Genomic DNA, 22,286 nt, shown 5'->3' with positions numbered 1-22,286 from the left:
CGCATTAGCCACTGGTACAGTGAATTGGAAGGAAATGAAAAGAGAAAGGGGTGATGTTACTAAAATCTAAATTCAGCTATCTTTCCTTCAAATAAGATCCAAATGGAGGAAGATCAAAGTTAAAGTAAGTTAAAGGGGTATGGTAGACTCTAAATATAAATAAAATGATTTAATAACACAATATTTAAACTGATTTAGTGTTTGTTTGATAATTCTTTTATATTGAATTACAATAATGAGGCCATGTTAATAGTTATTACTAAGTAATAATTTTAGTTTGCTATTTTATTTTTTGCAAATCATAAAATGCTCTAATAGTTGTGATATGGATAAATTCCAATATGGTAAAAAATTTTCAGATGGATAAAAATTATTTCATAAACACTGTGTGTATTTAATTTGTATTTATCAGTGTATTTAATTTGTAGTCAGACTTTTTGTTGGACTGCAGTCCTGCCAAAAAAAGAGGCAAAACAGTGCCTACCAATATATATTTAAGCACTTTATGACTAATGTGGTTTGGAAGATAGTTTTATACTGAGGTGTATTGAAGATGTTTTCATTGACATTTATGTGTAAGCAGACCATTTTAAGTAAATAGCAAAAGGAGACTTAAAATAAAAAGCTTTTTTAAAAAAAGAAAAAGCTTTTTAAAAATTACTTGACAGTAATAAAAAGCAAATGAACATCAAAATAATTAAAAACAGTACTAACCACACACAAACATAAAAAAACAAAAACAAAATTCAGTTTACTAGACTTCATTTCCTTATATTATAGAGGCATATTTTTACATAACTGTAGTCAGTGTCCATTTTATGCTTTATATTTTCTTAACATTTTTTGTATATAACTATATTTGAATAGTTATTGTCATTTTAATGTTAAGAAAAGATTAAGTTTGCTATGATTTGAACTCAACATTCAGTTGAACATTTGGGTTCCTTCTAGGTTTTCACTAATATCTTTGCATAATTAAGTAGTCTTATTTCTTCCTTCCTTTTTTTGGATTTATTTTCCTGGGCTATTTTTCCAAAGTGGAGCTATCAGGTCAAAGGGTCTCTTCAGTTTTATAGCTTTTGTGATGTATTGTAAAATTGGTCTCTAGAAGATAATACTAATTCATGATGTCACCATCTAGGTACTTAGAGTGAGTTTTTAAATATTTTTTGAATCTTTAGGTGGCTTTAATGGGGTGAAAATAGCCCCTAGTTGATTTAATTCGTTCTCTTTTTTTCATTAGTGAGGCTTAAATTTTAGCCAGTTTTATAGTTGTTAATCCGTTTGTGTATATCCCTACATATACCTGATTTTCATTTTTGTCTTATAAATATATTGTTTGGTTTTTCATATTTCCTTACGCATTTTTATTTTTATATACACAGAATTTCATCTATTGTTTGAACATTGTCTATAGTTTAGACAGTGTATCTTTTTAATTTTTCATCTTGTACACTGAAGTTTTTATTTTTCTGGGATCCAGTGTTTCTAGGAATGTTATATTTTGATGATATGGTCCTATTTTAAGTCAAAGATCTGTTTTCTACCTATAGATTTCTTTGTAAGGGAAGATGGGGTAGGGCTGCGTGAGAATTTGAACAGAAGGAAAAGAAATGGAGTGGCTGATAACTGAATGTGCTGTGATAGATTGATTGCTAGATGCATCAGTTTTATAGTTGATTAAAATTATTTCACATTTTATTTTTGATTTTGTGTGGCTTCATTGTGGGAGAGATGGATTTTTTTCTTAGGGTAGGTATTTTTTAAAATGCTGTTAGAACAATGGATTTATACAGTGTGATCTTTGATTTAGCTATATGTTTCAGGTTGAAGTTTAGGGTAAAGTATTAAGAAGTATAACCTTATATGTACTTACAGTCTTTATAAGTAGTATAATCTGATATGTTAAATTATATAGGAGTACTTCAAACTGAAGATGTATGAGGGTATAAAAAGGAAAGAATACAAATGCATGATGCAGAGGTAAAGAATTATAAAAAAGGATATCAAAATACTGAAATAAGATCACATAGCCATGCAATATGAAACAAAAATATTGCCTTTCTGTCTGTATATATACTTTTACTTAAATTGTCTATGCTGCTTACCTTGATTTATCCAGAAGAATATTAGGATAATAAGTTGGATTTCTTCAACACCTCATTATTACTGTTAGTATTATATATCTAGAAATCCTTCTTTTTTCTTTCTTAAATCTGATTTAGTGTTTTACTTATAATTTGGAACACAATTAAGGTGCTATTTTATTAAAGCTACTGGCAGGCAAGTATTGACATATCCAGATCTGAAGTGCCTTTTAAAAAATGGGCCTGTATATGAAGCGTTTGCCAGTTTATGTTGAACTATAAGGTTTTTGAATATGGCATTCAAAATAAGACATTCTAAATTAACTTTCAGAATTTTAAGTAATGATACAGGGAGAAATTTGAAGTCATGGTGAGTGTTTTCGAAGTTTGATCTGGACATTTTTCATTTCTGCTTGACTCTTGTTTACAACATAATAGAATTAGATTTGCTTCTTACAATTTATCTTATGGTAGATAATTTAAATAATTACAGATGTCTGTTCATTTTTGGTGACCCTGTTGAATTGTTGGCTATTTTATTGCTTCCTCCTTGGAGCTTTATTGAGGACTACAAACATAGTAATGAGGGGTATGTGTATGTGTGTGTGTTTAAATGAACAGTTTTTGTTAGCATACAAATTTTATATATTGAAATTGTGAGTTGGAAACTTTTTTAAAGGCATGTTTTAATATTTTTTAATCATGTTAAGGGGACTTGTATCATAAGACTGAACCAAAAGCATAATTACCTTTAGGTGTGGTATATAATGTAAAAAAAAAAAAAAAAAAAAAATATATATATATATATATATATATATATATATATATATATAGCATTTTTCATCTCTAGAATTGAAAGCCTTAATTAGTGCTTTCATTTGGAGTGACATAGATTGTATTACCTTCATTTTATATTCAAAAGACTTGAAGCAATTTTATGCTATTAAAAGAAAGTTTATCAAGATTGTATGTTCATTACTATCTTTAAAAAATATATAAGTATCTATTATGATATGTTATTGTAAGAACTTGAATCTGCATATAACTTATGCAAGTTTAAAAATATTTTCACATTATCTCATTTGATCCTCACAAAGTACTTTAAAACACTGTATTTGAATTCCAGACATGCCTATATTTTTTTCTTAACCTTACCCGGTTCTTGTTCTCTAATTACTAATAATAGCTTAATTTGTTTATTAAATAGTAGAATGATTTCTGAGTGCTGGCAGCATAGTTATTGCGTCTCTAAGTGTGGAAGTAATTTAAGTGTGTGTGATTTATTAACTGCCACATGGATACACAGCCATAGTTAGGAAGAACAGAATGCATTTTGGGAAACCAAAAGGCATGTGCTGCTCAACCCCAATGGGATATAATGCTACCTGATAGTTCTTACGGTAGAGAGCAATCGATGCTGGAAACTAGTTTTCCTCACTTTTGATTTGCTTGAGCTACATGTACTCTTTTGCTTTCTATAATATGTTGGCTTTAACTATTTGTCTGGATTGATCATTGTCTTTTTTCACACTTTGGTCTGAGAACATATTTTCAATGATTAAAATCCTTTTGGAGATTTATCATTAGTCTTAGGAAAACTGATAACTCAATACAAATGAGATGGCATTAAGAAAGTGAAGAGAGCTGCTGTTAGGGAGTAATAATTTGGGTTGGGTGAATGTCCCTTATAAAATTTTGTCCTGAAAGCACCTTTGTCAATTTGAATATTAATTTAGTTTGTGTTTTTGTTCTTGGTTTACTGATGTTGATTACTGATTGATTAATAAACAGGTCTTTTTTTTTTTTTTTGGTAGAGAGCAAATAAGTAATTTCAAGGCACTTTAGTGTTTGTGTTAAATTTTGGGGATGTCCTTGTTTGATATTTCTCATATAAGATTTTGTGAGTAGTATGTAGAAAAGACCATAAGATTTAGTCTGAGAGATAGCCTTTACTTGCTGAGTGACTGTGGGCAAGTTAAGTTACTTAACCTCTCAGGGATTCAGGTTCCTAAAACCCTCTGTCTATTTTACAAGGTTGTTCTTGAACCAAATGAGTTAAATATGAAAGAAAACATTTTGTTAATTAAAAATGCATCGCAAATTAATTGGTTACTGCATTTTAAAACTAGGACATAGGGGTGCCTGAGTGGGTAGGTTTGTTAAGCGGCCAACTTCATCTCATCTCAGATCTTACAGTTTGTGGGTTCAAGCCCCGCATCAGGCTCTGTGCTGACAGCTCAGAGCCTGGAGCCTGCTTCAGATTCTGTGTCTCCTCTCTCTGCCCCTCCCCCACTCATGCTCTGTCTCTCTCTCTCTCTCTCTCTCTCTCTCTCAAGAAAATGAATAAATGTTAACCAAAATTTAAAAATAGGACATAGAGGTTGAATGGAAAATGGACATCTAAAGAACTATGACCCCACAATTTATATTTTCTTAGCTAGCTAATAATCACCACCTAATTTTTATAAAATTTTTATAAGGTGAGGAGGTATAAAACAGTACCATTGGAAAAAAAGTATTTAAAAAGTGAGTGTTAGAATTGAACCTGAAATGAGTGTTTTAAAGTGCATCTGTGTTAACTCAAAACAAGAAATTATTGTTATGTCAAAAGATGTTTAGTGTTGTTTGCATTATTATTAATTAGAGAAAGGCAGTTTAGTACAATGCTGGTGTAGTATTCGCTGTTGTTTGAAGTGGGAGGTATGTCTTTCTGATGTCTTGTTGCAGGGATCCTCAACCCTTCTGCTTGATCTTTTCTTATCCCGAACTTATTTTCTGTGCATTATTGATAAGTAATTTCTTGTTTTTTAAATTACCTTGTTGAAGATGTTTTCTCATCTACCATGGTAGTTTATAATAATCTGACCCTCAGTTATTATTTGTGTGATTTTCTTAACTTTTGTTAGAAGCATTTCATGATACATGTTTCTTAGGCTTATTTAATATGCTAGATGGTACTGAGTTCTTTTATTGGACATTTCTTTAAGGATAAACTTCTAGAATGTGGGTGGGCTCCTTGTCCATGTCTTGACATTATCTGCCCTCCAGGTAATAGTACTTTCAGTACTTGCCTTCTTGAGGTACTGAAACCCAGAGTATACATAAGCCTAGGTGGGTTGCTCTTGACTTTCATTCCTGAGGAAATCTTAAAACTAATAAAAAAAAAATGCTGTGAACAATGATTAACGTTTTGAAAAGAAAGTGATAGGAAGCCTTAATGCTTTGTAGCTCATTGTACAAACCAGTGGTATTACTACAGTAGAAAAGCCTACCTGTTTTATTTACTTTTGTGCCCAGTTTTTTCCCTTTCATCCTTCAAATTCAGCAAATGTTAAAACTCAACACTTTAAGATATAATATTGGATTATTGCAGACATTTATATTTTACTGAAATATAAATTTCAATATCAAAAAGAAAATACACTTACTTTTTGTGTTTTCTTTTTTTATACATGTATTTTTTTCTCTTCAAAATCAGATGATACTCTGCGAGGTTTTTCTAAGTTCCCTTTATTTATTTATTTTTAGTTTTTAGTTTTGGAGAGAGAGAGAGTGTGTGAGTGGGGGAGAGGAACAGAGGGAGGAAGGGAGGGAGGGGGAGGGAGGGAGAGGGAGAGGGAGAGGGAGAGGGAGAGAGAATGAGAATGAATCTTAAGCCCGATGTAGGACTTGATCCCATGACTCTGGGATTATGACCTGAGCTGAAATCAGGAGTCAGATGGACACTCAACCCACTGAGCCACCCAGGCGCCCCTCTGCGAGTTATTTATTATTATTATTTTTTTAACTTAACATCATGGAGGAGAATGTTAGTCATTGTGCAGAGTACATTTACTGGGTAGGGGTACCTTTCTCTTTGCCTGGAATGCCTTCCTTTCCCTTTGTCTATCTTATGAATTTTCACTTAGGCTTCAAGTGTGCAATTGGACAAAAACCCCTACTCCTAGGCTGATGTAGGTACTGTATTTCTTTGCTTCTAATTAGCCCTCTGTACTAACCTCTAGGCATTTGTAGTTTTGATTTATTTACTAGTTTGTTTCCCCTTCTGGGACTATAGGTTCCCTTAGGGCAGGAGTTTAATCTTCCCATCTCATCTCTGTATATTAAATGCCTGAATGAATGAATGCATGAGTGAATGATTTTGTTTTTGTTTTACAAGTCATATGAGGTAGTTATCATTACTCCAGTTTTACAGATGCAGAAGCTCAGGCCCTCAGACTGAGTAACTCTGCAGGTCACATAAGTAGGAACTGAGGATGGTAAAAAATTGAAATCTAAGTCCTTTCTACTGTATCACACTGCCAGAAGCAGTAACAGCTAGTAAATTTTAGAGCCTGAATAATCTAGTCTTCCAGATTTCAAAGTACTATTTGATGTATTTAAAGGCTTGCTGTATTTTTCAAAATCTATCTTGTTTTCTGTCTCTAAATATAAAAAAGATCATGTGACTAATTTTTTGCATGTGCTTCTCCCCTCCCCCCACACCAAAAAAATTTAAAATCTCGGATAAAATGTTATATTTCACTTTTTCAACATATGGTCCCAGTTTGATTCTTCATTTTACCTGTGCAATCATGATCTTAGAAAACAAAACACAGAAACAATTATCTCTTTTATTTGTTTTTTTGGAGTTACTTATCCTATATTTTCTAAAAGCCAATGATAAAAATGTTATCATTGCTATATGAAAATTAGTATTTCAAATGTAGTGCTTGTTGGTATGGGCCTTGTACCTTGAAATTAGGTACCTTTTGCATTTTATTCAATTCCCAGCTGTATTCCTTTTAACTAACTATGATGAGTAGGATCATGTCTGTGAACTCCCTGGTCTTCTCACTTGTCATAATAATTCTGAAGTGTGGTGATTCAGTTGTTAGATTTGGTATATATCCTATCTTCCAATCAAGCCAGTCTTCCTATCAAGAAGGTTTCATTTAATTTCTTTCAGTTTATTTGAATTTATAGTTTTTTTTTGCAGTCTTTTTGTTAGTTATCTTAATAATTTTCCAACTGCTTTAATAAGACAGTAATAGAGCAGTGGACAGGGAAACACAGATTTCTGTACGTTCATTGTGACCACTAGATTTCACTTCTCTGGATCTGTCTTTCCTACTATAAGATGTGAAGTTAGGTTAATTATGCACAAGGATACTTATAATTCAAACATTCTATAATTTAATTCCTTGGAGCTGTTTTACAGAATAATATAGAAGTTTGTAATATACTTTTGAACTTTGTTTTTAGAGAATGCTTTTCTTCTGCAAATATCAAAGTACTTGTTGTGTTGTTGGCCATTATATTCCAGAGAGAAAAATGTGGTTAAATAACTGAAATTAGAGTATTTGAGCTTTAATTGAAAAGAGGGGCTTATAATATGTTACAAATTTCATAGACTATTTTAATGCATACTTTTTTATATTACATTATATTATTATTATATTCATACATAATTCTAATATAGAATTTTTTAAAACTTAGAAGAGTAATTATTGAGAGTAGATGAGTTTATATGCCAAAAAAGATCACCTTTAAAAAATTCCAACTTTAATCAAAGCAGATGGATTGAAATAAATGTCGACTACCAGTTATAAGTCCTGAAATTTGATTTAGAAGAAACTATTATTCCAAGAACTGAGCTGATAGAGTTTGAAAGCCTGTTAATGTTATTTAAAGGAGACGCTAGCATGTTCAAATTCAAATGTATTGTTATTGGTGTTGTGTTGATAGAATCTATATTTCTCTACCATTGTTTCATATTCAAATTTCTATTGATTATAGGGGAATGGACTCTTTGAATGGGACCATTTAGAAATTAAGCAATTTGTAATTGTATAGGGTGGAATTCAAACTTGTGAAATTTATTTAATAATTTATAATTTAAAAAAATCTTCAAGAATTTGGATGTAGAAAGGCCTTGTTTTGGTTGATTAATTAATGATTCCATATTTTAAAATTATTACTGAGGAATTGATTGAAAAATTTACATAAATGGCTCAAAATCATTTGTTTCTATAAAATGAAGTAGCCAGGCAACTTAAGATGTCAGTTTAAGATATAATTCTGACAGATTTTTTTAAGTTATTTATTTATTTAGGGAGAGACAGAGAGAGTAGCAGGGGTGGGGTAAGAGAGAGAAGGAGAGAGAGAATCCCAAGCAGGCTCCTCGCTATCAGTGCGAAGCCTGATGTTGGGCTCGAACTCATGACCTGAGCCAGAACCAAGAGTCGGACACTAACTGACTGAGCTACCCAGGTGCCCTCGACAGATTTTCTATAAGAGGATAATTCTAAAAATTCATATTAGCGGGGCACCTGGGTGGCTCAGTCAGTTGAGCATCTGACTTTGGCTCAGGTCAGGATCTCGTGAGTTCGAGCCCTGTGTTGGGCTCTGTGCTGACAGCTCAGGCCTGGAGCCTGTTTCAGATTCTGTCTCCCTCTCTCTGCCCCTTCTCTGGCTATGTTGTGTCTCTCAAAAATGAATAAATGTTAAAAAAAATTAAAAAAATTCATATTAGAGAGCTCCTATTTTCTGGATTATATTGCAATTCTAGGAAGGGATTAGCTCCTAAGATGGTAATGGGATAAAAAAAAAGAAAATTGATACAAAAAAAAGTGCCAGTAAAGACATAAACTACCATCCTGTGTAAAGCCTTTGTGTAGTGTGTACTTGATGCAAAAGTAATGGCTGATAATGCAAGCCGAGTGTATCTGAGACAGTGTTGGTGGGAAAAAATGCATAAACTATTACAGATGTTCATATGCAGTATTTTGCTTTGAGATATGTATTTTCTGGGGTACTAACTCTATTTGCCTTTAGGCATATTTAGGAAATGTTCTAATGTGGAGAGAATGAATTACAAACTAGGATTTTAGGATATCAGTGTCTGTGGATAACAGATATTTAGATTGAACTGAATCATTAGCTGCTTTGACTTTAATATTACCTGTATATTTTACTGAGAGATGGTTCTATGTAGGAATTTGCCTCAAAAACAAAACTAGAAATGTGAGAGATAACTTAAAGGAATTTGCTTGATCCTTTTTCCCAATCCAGAAGCTAAACCTTGTAGACGCAAATATAACATAATCAGGCTAAGTTGTCATTCTTTTTGAGTAGCTTGACAGTTCCCAGGCCTCAGTTATTTTGACAGATTAAAATTAATTTTTGCTGGGATTTAAAAAAGATAATTGGCAGGAAATAATTTTTAAAAATCACAATAGAATTACTTCTTCCCAGAATTCTGAATACATGTTGGATTGTAGTTCTTCGACCTATGTTTTATAAGAAAACAAAAAGGTACCTTGATAGGAGAATCTAACATTTTTCCTCTGAGTTCATGTGATATTTCTTACAGATAGACTTTACTTTGGTTTTTGTACGTTCATTGATTCATTAAACAAATATTTATCTGGAACATACATAATTTCTTCTTTCATGGTCATTAGGGATGATTTACAAAATTATTCTCTCATGTTGTATTGTTCTTGACCTGGTGGTAATATACTGATGATACAAATATATATATGTGTGTGTGTGTGTGTGTGTATGTATATATATATTTGCATTTATTGTTCATTCTCTCCCTCACCCTTTATGTCAAGATGAGAATGTAGATATTCTTTTTATCTGAATATTTTTAATAGTCTAGTTTTCTGTTTGCTCCTTTATTTTTTCATGTTTTTAAAGTTTATTTATTTATTTTGAGAGAGACAGAGATAGCACAAGTGGGGGAGGGGCAGAGAGAGAGAGAATCCCAAGCATGCTCCCCACTGTCAACGTTGAGCCCAATGCAGGGCCTGAATCCATTAAACCATGAGATCATGACATGAGCTGAAACCAAGAGTTGGACACTTAACTGACTGAGCCACCTAGGCGCCCCTCTGCTTCTTTAAATAATTAGGTATATGAAACACATCATGGACTTGAACATTAGCTTAGATTAAAAAAATGAAGTTTTGTTGTTTCATTTTCTCACTCCTGTCTACCTATGTTAACCATCTTCAGAAATTTGCTTGTGTGTTTTAAAAACGAGTTAATGTTGCAATGAATTTTGAGTATATATAGCTTAGTTGTTTAGAACATAGTATTTATAAAATCATTAATTGGATACTGTTTTAGAAACCAGTTAACTATTTTTTAGGAAAACCAGTTCTGCTTTATTAAGCAAATTTGGGATTTGGGTGAGAGTTTGGTGCAAGTAATAACTTTGCCTTCTTATCATTTATATAGAATCTAGGTCCTCTGATTTTTGGTGAATAAATCATCACTAGTGAATAAATCAAGTACAAGTAGAGTTTACCCATTGTCTTTGTACTTTAATTTTAGGCATGCTCACTTTTGCTGTTTTGCAACACTTATTTCATAAGATTAACAGCTAAGCAAATGATTTAATCAAGGCATGTAAAAGTAAGTTTGAGTGCCATATCATTTAAATGTTACCATTTTAAAAAATTTTTAACATTTATTTATTATTGAGAGACAGACACAGAGCGTGAGCAGGGGAGGGGTAGAGAGAGGGGGAGACATAGAATCTGAAGTAGGCTCCAGGCTCTGAGCTGTCAGCACAGAGCCCGACACGGGGCTTGAACGCACAAACTGCCAGATCATGACCTGAGCCGAAGTCGGTCGCTTAACCAACTGAGCCACCCAGGTGCCCCAAAATGTTATCATTTAGATGTGCTTAATTTTTGTAGCTCGCTCTTTAGTTTGACTGAAGTATTAAATAGTTAAAATATTATTTTCCTTATTCTTTATTTAAAAATTGCACTTTGTTCCATGATGAAATAGTTTGTTAATGGACTGGTTATGTTTTTAAACCAAATTGGTTTTCCTGTTTTATTTATGCTTTTTAGGTGGCAGCCAATGCACACATTCCTCCAGACTACCTCCTTAAAATTTGTGAGCGGATTGGCCCCTTACTAGATAAGGAGATCCCTCAGAGCGTTCCTGGGGTACAGACATTACTGGGTGTTGGTCGGCAGTCTCTGTTACGGGATGCCAAAGGTAAGATTTTCACAGTTTTTAGAGGAAGGAGTGGAGAACAGCATATTTTTATGTTAAGTAAATGTTCCCATGCTTTTCTAAATACTAATTTTCTTCTAGTTTTTCTTATTTTGACAATCTTATTTTTATTTTCTTAGTTTACAGGTAAATATTTAGAGGCGTAAAAGAAGCTCTCTGCTGTAAAACAGTGAATACAGTAGAAATAAACAATATAGAATCTTTTTGTAATCCTGTGGAGTAGAGATGTTAAAAGATCACTGCTCTAATTAGTACAGTATTAATGCTTAATTTATTATGTTTTAATATTTTTTAGTATTATAAGTCTTTATATCATCCTAATCACATTGTATATTTTATAACAGGTAAATGAGAGATGATATGTAAAAATTCACATATGATATATTAAAATTTTTATAATTAAAATATTAAAAAATATGTAACTGTTCAATAATAGTGTTTCTACTCCCCTGTTTTGCAGTCTTTTAAATATTTTCCCTAAAACATGTAAAGTAGTATTTTATGAACATAAAAATGTAGGCATTAAGGATGTCTGTTAGTATAATAAATACTTCAGGTCTAGCAACCAGGTTACTTCTTTTTTGTTTTATTAGCATAATGTTTTCAAATTCTAATTCACAAAGGTAAATAGTTTAAAAAATACCAGTTCTAAAATCTCATTTTGTAATTTAAGGAAATTCTTCAAATGAGTTAATTTGGAAGCTTTCAAGAGAATAGTAGAATATTTTTGTATCACAATTGAATTATTAGGAATATTTCATATTTGCTTGAGTTTTTTGACATAAACATCAAATACAAAAAACACAGCTATTCATAGTCTGTTGTCATCTGATATGCAATATTGTTACCTGTTATGGCACAATTGGCAGGTACCCCATAATGTGAGTATGCACCAAGTATAAATTTTTCTGAATTCTACCTGGAATACTTGTGCTGTAGTCATAACCTTGCTTATATAGTTTTATATGAGTAGAAATGTATAAACCTAAAGATCAAGAAAAACTTAAAACGTTATTAATCCATGACATATTTGCATAAGATTCAAATACATGCGTAATAAAAGTTTTAGTTCTAGATCAGTGCAGAAGTAAAATACCCTGGTATATATTAAAGTGTTGGTGTTTCCCAGTGATAATATAGTTTAAAATTTATTTTTTAATGTTCATTTATTTTTGAGACAGAGAGAGACAGAGCATGAATGGGGCAGGGTCAGAGAGAGAGGGAGACACAGACTCTGAAACAGGCTCCAGGCTCTGAGCTGTCAGCACAGAGCCTGATGCAGGGCTTGAACTCACAGACCATGAGATCATGACCTGAGCCGAAGTCGGAAGCTCAACCGACTGAGCCACCCAGGCGCCCCTTAGTGATAATACAGTTTATAACATGTTTAAAAATATGCATGTTATCTTTATTGTGGTGTTAATAGTTAAAAATATATTCCAACAAATGAAATTGAAAACAGACATTTACCTCTGAGGTACAATTAAAAAAAACACTGTTCTATTTCTTGACTAACGTTTGAATCTTTTTGTGTAGACTGTAAGAGTACACTATGGAATGGGTCTGCTTTTGCAGCTCTACATAGAGGCAGACCTCCAGAACTACCTGTAAACTATGTGAAACCTCCAAATGTGGGTGAGTAATGTCCATGTGAGCTATAAACATATTCTTGATTTGTTTTTTCCTGAACTCATTATACTGCCAGAATTAAATTTGAAGTGTGAACGAACTGCTTACATTCTTGAGGAGTTTCATGGTTGGTCCAACTTTTTTAAAGCATTTTTACTTAAATCAAATATAATTATGGTTTTGAGATTTTGTTTTGTTTTCATCTGTCCTTCCTTACTTCCTCCCTTCTTCCCTCCTCCCTTCCTCCTTTCCTCCTTTCTTCTTAGCAGAAGCATTTCCTGTTTTATATAGTATAGGTGTTTTTAACCATATGGATGTTTATTTATATATCTATGTGCTGAACTTAAAGGTTTTATATGGAACTATGTAAAGATAGCTTTCCGAACAAAACATAATACATTCTGCTTATATCTATTTACTAAACATATTATGATGTGATAAATTTTATCTTTATTAAAACAAATTATTAAACAAATTATTAAAACAAATAATTAAATTTTTATCTTTATGAAAACAAAAAAATCACCCTTCCCACTTTTAGTTTACTGAAATTGACATGTTCCATTCAGATTATTACTGCGACATTTCTGGCCAGACCATTATGAAGGAATACTAGTAGTGGTTTCCAAGGAGATCTAGCTACAAAACCATTTGTACTAAAAGTTAACTCTTAAAAAGAATGAACAAAACCATACAGCTAGATGAGTAATTGCCACTCTGCTTCCCTATTTTCTCACACTTCTAAAAAATTATTTTATATAGTGCCTAGTGCCTAGAGAAAATTCCTTAAATTCAAATTGAAAAATAAAAACTTAAAAATGCATGCTATTTTATATAATAAGCTTATAGAAGTTACCCCAAGAGATTAAACAAATTTAGGCTAGAAATAATTGTAAAATTTATTTAGGCAAGTTATTGATAAAGATTCATAAGGGTTATTAAAGTAAATCGGATACTTTGGTGTACATTACTAGCAATATTTTTCCATAGCCTGGATGTTCTTGGGTGAAAAGACTACTGAGTTGGGTCTAATTGAACATGGCATCTTTAACATTTTTTTTCATTTTCAGGAATAGATTGTTTATAATTTTCTAGTGTTCACTTTTCCCTTAAAGCTTTATTCATAATTCATTTATTGACTTGAATTAAAATAGCTTTTATTATTCATGTATTTATTTATGTTCAAAAGATACAACATATATATATATTAAGTTTATTTATTTTGAGAGAGAGAGAGCATGAGCAGGACAGGGGCAGAGAGAGGGAGAATCCCAAGCAGGCTCTGCACTGTTAGTGCAGAGCCTGATGTGGGACTCAAACTCATGAACCACCAGATCACGACCTGAGCTGAAGTTGGGTGCTTAACTGACTGAGCCACCCCGGCGCTCAAAGATACAGTATTTTTTACCACACTGTCAACATTATTTGTAATGTTCTGTACTTCCTTCAGTGGTCACATGTAAAATGCTGAAGAACAGCATTTAGAGTATTAGGTTTTCCATCTTTCTTTAGTGTTTTCTTCCCTTCCCTTTTTAACAATTATTTTTAACTATATACATTCAGATTTCTTCTGGTTTTAGATAGTGAACACTTTGCATTCTGACTTAGATCACTTTGTTATTATTATTCTGACTTAGATCACTGTGTTACTGTTATTGCTTATAAATTTTAGTGTTCCTGGCATTGATGCTTTCACATTCTTAAATCTGTTATTTGAAGAGAAGCTATTACAATAGAGATAATTCAACCATAATGCATTTCATGTAGTATATACCAGTAAAAATATTTAAGTTTAGGATATTTAGAATTCAGAACCTAGTAAAAACTTAGAGGAGTGGACTAGAAAAGTAAGCAATATGAATAAGATGTCTTAAAATTTCTGATTTGAGAGTTTTCTCATTCTGGGATATTGTTCTGCATAGCTACTTTATAAATTTTATTTTTATTCTTTATTTATTTTTGAGAGAGAGACAGTGAGACAGAGTGAGAGTGGGGGAGGAATAGAGAGGGAGACACAGAATCTGAAGTGGGATTCAGGCTCTGAGCTGTAAGCACAAGGCCCAACATGGGGCCCAAACTCACGAACTGCGAGATCATGACCTGAGCCGAAGCCATACAGTTAACTGACTGAGCCACCCAGGCACCCCTAAAACTGATTTTAAAGTAGCTATGCAGGGGTTCCTAGATGGCTCAAGTCGATTAAGCATCCGACTGTTGATTTCGGCTCAGGTTATGATCTCACAGTTTGTGGGTTTGAGCCCCGCATCGGGCTCCACACTGACGGTGTGGAGCCTGCTTTGGAGTCTCTCTCCCTCTCTCTCTGCCCCTCCCCTGCTCGCTCTCTCTGTTTCTCAAAAATAAATAAACTTAAAAAAATAAAATCAATTATTTTTATAGTTCCCCAATGTAAATAGAAACTTAAGGTAATCTTGAAAGTTTAATCAACCAATCTTAGAACTTTAGTAACACCATTTTTAATAGAAGTGTTCCTTGGTCAAGTAAATGTGGGAAATACTGATTCTACAAAAAGTATAGAAAAAAATGAACGTATGTAGGGCTGCTCAGAGTCTTCATATGCTAAATGCATTGTGAATCACCTTATGGGGAGCATTTCCTAAATAATTTGATAGTGGAGACCCTTTTCCCAAAATGCCTTTAACATTCTGAAAATTTCCTGGGAACAGATTTGGGAAACGGTTATAAACCCCCGTTTACAGCAGAAAAAGCCAAAGTCCAGAGAAGTATGTAATTGGCATAAGTTATACTGGTTGCCTTCCTATTTCCATAGCATATTTCTTTGGTGTAACAGATCTATACTTACAAAGCCCCAAAAATAGAAGATTAGCCATTATTATTTTTTTGAAGTCAAATGTCTTATGGTATAATTCATATAAAATAAAAATTTTCTTTTTTAAGTGTATAGTCCAGTGAGTTTTGACAAATGTATACATTTGTATAACTAATAGCACAATAAAAATGTAGAACATTTCTGTCACCTCCTAAATTTCCTCATGTCTCATTGCAGTCTATCCCCTGCCCCTCCCTCAACACCTGGGAACCACGAATCTCTCTATCCACTCTACTGTTGCCTCTTTTGGAATTTCATCTAAATTAAATAATAAGCATGTAGCCTTTTGTTTATGTCTTATTTTTCTTAGACCTAATGCTTTTTTGATTTATACATGTCATTTCATGTATCAGTAATTTAGTCCTTTTTATTACCAAGCAGTATTTCAGTGTGTGGATATATACCATGATATGTTTGTCAGTTCATCAATTGATGCACATTTGAGGTGTTTCAGATTATGGCTATTATAAATAAAGCTGCTATAAACTTTCTTTTCTGGAGCATGAACATCAGTTTTTATTTCCTTGGTTAAATATCTAGTTAATGGGATTGTTGGATCATGTGGTAAGTATAGGTTTAACTTTTTAAGAAGCTGCCAAATCATTTTGAAGGTGGCTGTCCCATTTTGTGTGTCTACCAATAGTGTATAATTTTAGAATTAGCTTTTCAATTTCTACAAAAAAATGACAAGGAATTTTTTGGGATTACATTGAATTTGTAGATAATTTGGGAGAAAATTAACATCTTAACAACATAGAACCTTATAATCTAGGAATATGGTATAATTTTACATTTATTTAAGTCTTCTATAATTTCTCACAGCAGTATTTTGTAATTTCTAGTGTATAGGTTTTGCGCGTCTATTGTGAATTTTTTCCCTAAGGATTTCACGTTTTTTTGGTGCTATTTTAAATTGTATGTTTTAAATTTTCAATTTCCAGTTGTTTGTTGATAGTAAATAGAAACTTTTTTTTTGTTTTGTAATTTGACCTTGCTAAATTCACTAACCAGATCTAATAGCATTATTTTTAGATTCTTTGGGATTCTCTGCATAGATGATCTTGTTCTCTACAAGTAAAGACGGGTTTACTTTTTTCTTTCTAATTTTTCCTGGCTTATAGTTTTTTCTCTTGCATTATTGAACTGCTAGTGCAATGGTGAATTGAAGTGATGAGACTGGACATTCCTGCCTAGTTCCTGATTTTAGGGGGAAAGCAGGTAGTTTTTCACCATTAAGTATGATTGTAGATACCCTTATCAGTTGGAGGATGTTCCTTTCTGTTCCTACTTTGCATAGAATTTTTATCATAAATAGATATGTCCCACTTTTAATTTTATCCAGTATAGTTAGACTTACACCAGTCATTTCTTAGGGCTTATTTTACCTGTTATTTTATGTAGAATAGTGCTACTCAGTAGAACTTTCTGTAATAATGGAGATGTTCTATTTGGTGCTATCCAAAATAGTAAGCACTAGCCACATGTGGCTGTTGTATCTGAAGAACTCAATTTTTAATTTTACAGAATTTTTAGTAATTTTAAAATCTATAACCACATATGGCTATTGACTACTGTAGTAGACAGTAAAATCTAGAACAATATGAAAACCAGTAAGCAGCTTTATGGATAGGTACATAATTTAGTAATAATGTATTGACTAATGATGCATTTTATAAATTCAACCTGGAATGTTTTCTACTTTTGTACTTAGAAACTAGCTTTTCCTAATTTGATTGTAGTAACTCACTTCAAAGATCATATTGTGCCACCTCTTTCTAATGAGTTTTGCAATTATCTTTGGCCAAAAACAATAAAATCTTGACCTTAGCTGGACTTTCCACTATATTGGATTATATATTCAAATATTCAGTATTCCCATCCTTTGTGCAGTTAATCGATGATGTTATTTAGTAATTTAATGAAATGGAGGTGCAGGAGCATGGCATAGCATAGACTAACTACTGTAATACTTTAAATATATGTGTACGTAAGTTTACCAAGGGTGAACTTCCAAATCCTTATAAGGAAAAAGCAAAGATGCCTGTGATATTTACACTATTATAAAGTCTAAGTTCCAGTCATACCATTTCATTAGCTGTATGCTTGACTAATCAGATTGGTTTTGCATTGTGCCAAAATTAAATCAAAGGAAGAAAATTGAACTAAATTCAAAACAATATTAATACCTAATGACAATCAAAAGAATCCTGGAACATATGTAATTAATATTTGTAGTATTATTTGAGATCTTGCACTATAATCACTAAATATTATTGTTTCTTCATTCCTTTACAGATTAGTATTTATTTTGGAAAATTTGTAGTAGTTGCACTAAAATTTGAAAATCAAATTTCACACAAATACAACTCTACTGCTGAGCTGGTTTTTCAGTACAGAAGTAATTTCAAAGTTTGTTTCATGTCCATTTGAAATGAATATTTGGAAGAACTACTATTATAGTTATTTTCCATCATGGTAAAAGTTTCAAAAATTTTTCTAATTATTATATTCTCCTAAATAATTTCCATAAAATTATCCCTAGAAATGGCAGCAGGATGGCTTGTTCACTCTAGTTTGAGACTGACATTTTACCCAAGGAACAAATATGCATGCTTACCTTTCTAAACTATAGGGCATGATATGACAAGACTCTTTTCAAACCTTTTTTTTTCTTTTTTCTTTTTGAAAAATTGATATATAGCAGTGTCCTATAATTTACATAGTAGGCCTTTTATTTATACTGTATACAGCTCAAGAGGCTTGCATTAACTTTAAAGCCAAATTAATATTTATATATTGCCTAAGCTTCCATTTAGCATTGATTGGCTCTTGTTATTGGCTTTTCTATGGTTATATGTCACATTTAAACCCATAATTCACTTGGAGGTGGGAAACTTGCCTCTTGTTAATATGTACGTGTAAATTGAAAGGAAGTCTAATTTAAACTTTTTATTTGGCTGAGGTGACTGGGTTTCTGCCAGGAATATTTGTCCTCCTCTCTCTCTTATTTTATGCAGTTCTTATCTTTTGCCCATGGATCACACTTTTGCCAGGCCTTGCTTTCGTTGCCTCCTTCCCTTCACTTCCCTTTCCTCCTTTTTGTGCTCACATAATTGCATGAAACAAGTTGATTATAAAGTCATTACATTTATGTGTCTGGAGAGGAACAGGGGTTTCTTGTCACACCTGCAAGTAATTAGAACTGGAACATAAACTCAGCATCTTTTATATGTGCTACATTATGAGTGCTCACTAAATATTACATGAATAGAAGTAGAATAATTGCTGCCACATGGAAACTTAAGCATCCCTTTTAAAGGCAATGATATGGTTTTATACAGCTCATGAGTTTCTCATTTCTGTCCATTTCTGGAGTCAATATTGTGTTAATATTAGGATTAATAATTTGTTTATTTGAAAGATAAACAGCTTTTAGTTTGTAAGTATCAATATCATCATGTAAAGTATAATAAAAAAAAGAATTTCTCTATTCCTATTTTGAACATTCTTTCCCTTCCTCGTTATTCTTTGTCATTCCTTTAGCTTTTTCTTTCAACATACACCAAAGTATTCTAGAAGAATCTTTTAGTATTTGTTTTATGCATTTTACTTGGTACTTTATAGAAATAGAACTTCGTATTTATAGTTCACAAAGGTAAGCTATAAAACAATTTCAGATTTGTTTAGTTGGAGGAAAAGTCAGTCTACAACGTTTGTGTATACTAGCCAAATCAGGTTAAATTGTTTAGAAGATAGTAAAATAAAGATTTAGGATATTTATTCCCAAACTATATTAAGTGAACTTTGCAGAAAGGTTGAATGGAATTAGAAATATTGTTTATTTGCTATATCTCACTTAATTATCTTAGAAATAAGGCATTCAATGATCATGAATGCAAATAGTGTGTGTCGGACTTAGTAGTGTAATTTAAATTGTACTGTGGATGGGTGTTATAGGGTGATAATGTCATCAGCCTTAAAGACTGTAAAGCTGTTCTGTGGGTTTAAGGTTTCAGAGACATAATTTGATCCATAGTAGCATCACATCCATGAGAGAGAAATAATTCTGTTGTCTTATGCTTTTTACTAGTTACTTATGCTTTTTCAGGTTTTATTAAAATTTGTTTTTGCTCTTTTTCTGGCTTCTTTCAATGCTTTATTTGTTTAGTTGTTAGAGCTTTTTTTAGGAATTGAACCAAGCTTCACACAGAATATATTACTAGTTATTGTAAATCTAGAATTGACAGTGAATTTCACAAGTCACTTTCCAAGGTTCTGGAAAGAGGATTTTCTTAGTTTATTGTCCTCTCTACTTATAGGAGCCATTATGTTCAAGTGCATTTTAAGCAATCAGAAGGTTGCATATTTGCTATCATTCTATTTTCTGATGAAAATTTTGAAAAATAAAACTACAAATGTTGATCAAGTGACTTTTTGTAAAAGAGAAAAGATTAATCCAAGATTATTTTAGCCCTCTTTAAATATAGCTTGGTTTCTGAAAATTGTTTTTTTTGAAAGATGATATTGATAGTGATGGGTGTGATGTTAGAAGCCTGATTTGTGAACAATAGTTCTTTTTGCTTTATGTGTATAAAGCCCTAAGACTGTTATTTGGTTAGCAGTTATTTGCTGAACCTCCTATACTGTTTTTGATTCAGTCTTAAGCTTTTGCTGAAAGCACCCCCGCTCTACTTCATCCTTCACCCCACCCCCACATTCTTGAGGTTTATCTTTGAGGTAGGTGTGCAAATTACTATTGCTTAGAAGTTCAAAACTTTGCTTTATTGTTTTGAGGTTGTTTTAGTGGATTTTAACACATTTCTCGATACTATAGGCATCATATTGCAATGTGATTTTGGTAATATCCTTTGTCCTTCATTCCCTTCAAAAGGCTGGCCTAGCAAAGTCGAGTTGAGATTATTCTTTAAAATAGCTAAACCCACTATTTTCCAGTTTTACTGGTAGTGAGTCACATTTAAACTCTCAGGGTTGTTTATGGCTTCTTTGGATATGAAGTTAGCCTGACCTATGGTTAAAATAATTCATTTTATCTTTCAATGCCACTTACAGAAGAATTGGAAATATTCTGCTTTCTTATATAATCTGTCTTAAAGTTTAAAAATGAAAAGTTAGAAAATTGTATAAGGATTTCATGAACACCAGGTGTAGTACATTATTAGATTGTAGGTGACAGGTAAAATTGCTTGAGTTATGTGAATCATTTATATTAAAAATCAGATAATACCACTGATTTGTAAACTTTTGGTTTTATCTGGAGCTTTATGCCAAGTTAATAATATACTAATTCTCCCAGTAGATATGGTAATTACCCGGCTTTGGTTAAGTATTATATCTCTTAGCATCATTGCTCAGATATTTTCTGTGATATAAACAGTAGAATTCAGTGAGTTCATGTTGGTAGTGACAGTTGCTTATGGTTCATCATATTCTTGTTTAAGCCCAGAAGTGTTCTTCCTTAACCATGCATTAGTCAGTGAGCATTTGGACTGTTTCCATAATTTGGCTGTTGTAGAAGATGCTGTTATAAATATACGGGAGCATAGGTTTTAGCATTTTTGTATTCTTTGGGTAAATATCTAGTAGTGTGATTGCTAGGGTAGGGTATTTCTATATTTAATTTTAGAGGAACCTCCATACTGTTCTCCAGAGTAGCTGCACCAGTTTGCATTCCCACCAACAGTGTAAGAGGGTTCCTTTTCTCCACATCCTCACCAATACCTGTTGTTTCTTATGTTGTCAGTTTTAGCCATTCTGACAGGTGTGAGGTGATATTTATTGTAGTTTTGATTTGCATTTCCCTGATGATAAGTAACGTTGAACATCTTTTCATGTGTTTCTTGGCTATCTGGACGTCTTCTTTGGAAATATGTCTATTCATGACTTCTTCCCATTTGCTAATTGGATTATTCTTTTTTGGGCACTTACTTTTATAAGTTCTTTAAATATTTTGGATACTAACCCTTTATCAGATATGTAATTTACACATATCTTCTCCCACTGCTTTAGTTTTGTTGATAGTTTTCCTCACTGTGCAGAAGCTTTTTATTTTGATGAAGTCCCAATAATTTATTTCTGCTTTTATTTCCCTTGCCTCAGGAGACAACTGGAAAGAAGTTGCTACTGCCAGTGTCAAAGAGGTTACTGCCTGTGTTCTCCTGTAGGATTTTATGGTTTCAGGTCTCATATTTAGGTTTTATTTCATTTTGACTTTATTTTTGTGTATGGTGTAAGAAAGTGGTCCAGTTTGATTCTTTTGCATGTTTCAGTCGAGTTTTCCCATTACAATTTGTTGAAGATACTGTCTTTTTCCCATTGGATATTCTTTCCTGCTTTGTTGAAGATTAGCTGACCATATACTTAACAGTTCATTTCTGGGTTTTCTATTCTGTTCCATTCATCACTATTTTTGTGCTAGTTCCATACTGTTTTGATCACTACAGCTTTGTATTATAGCTTGAAGTCCAGAATTGTGATGCCTCCAGCATTGCTTTTCTTTTTCAAGGTAGCTTTGACAATCCGGGGTCTTTTGTGTTTCCATACAAATTTTAGGATTGTTTGTTTTAGCTCTGTGAAAAATGTTGATGGTATTTTGATAGGGATTGCATTAAACGTGTAGATTGCTTTGGGTAGTATAGACATTTTAACAATATTTGTTCTTGCAATCCATGAGTATGGAATAC

At 32.4% G+C, this 22,286-nt stretch overlaps 1 protein-coding gene across 4 annotated transcripts in view; it reads left to right on the top strand.

Annotated features, from left to right (window-relative positions):
• Positions 1 to 22,286, top strand: part of BRWD3 (bromodomain and WD repeat domain containing 3) — a 243,586-nt gene that overhangs the window by 2,106 nt on the left and 219,194 nt on the right. For all 4 annotated transcript variants that reach the window (XR_007148942.1, XR_007148943.1, XM_047843945.1 and 1 more), the window contains exons 5-6: positions 10,940 to 11,090; positions 12,645 to 12,743. Coding sequence is in view for 2 of the 4 variants with exons in the window: in XM_047843945.1 (XP_047699901.1) it covers positions 10,940 to 11,090; positions 12,645 to 12,743 (250 nt within the window). In the remaining 2 variants the exon portion in view is untranslated. The remainder of the gene's footprint in view (positions 1 to 10,939; positions 11,091 to 12,644; positions 12,744 to 22,286) is intronic.

This window comes from Prionailurus viverrinus, chromosome X (assembly GCF_022837055.1).
Source record: "Prionailurus viverrinus isolate Anna chromosome X, UM_Priviv_1.0, whole genome shotgun sequence".
NCBI lineage: Eukaryota > Metazoa > Chordata > Mammalia > Carnivora > Felidae > Prionailurus > Prionailurus viverrinus.
This window is presented reverse-complemented; position numbering and strand designations above follow the sequence as displayed.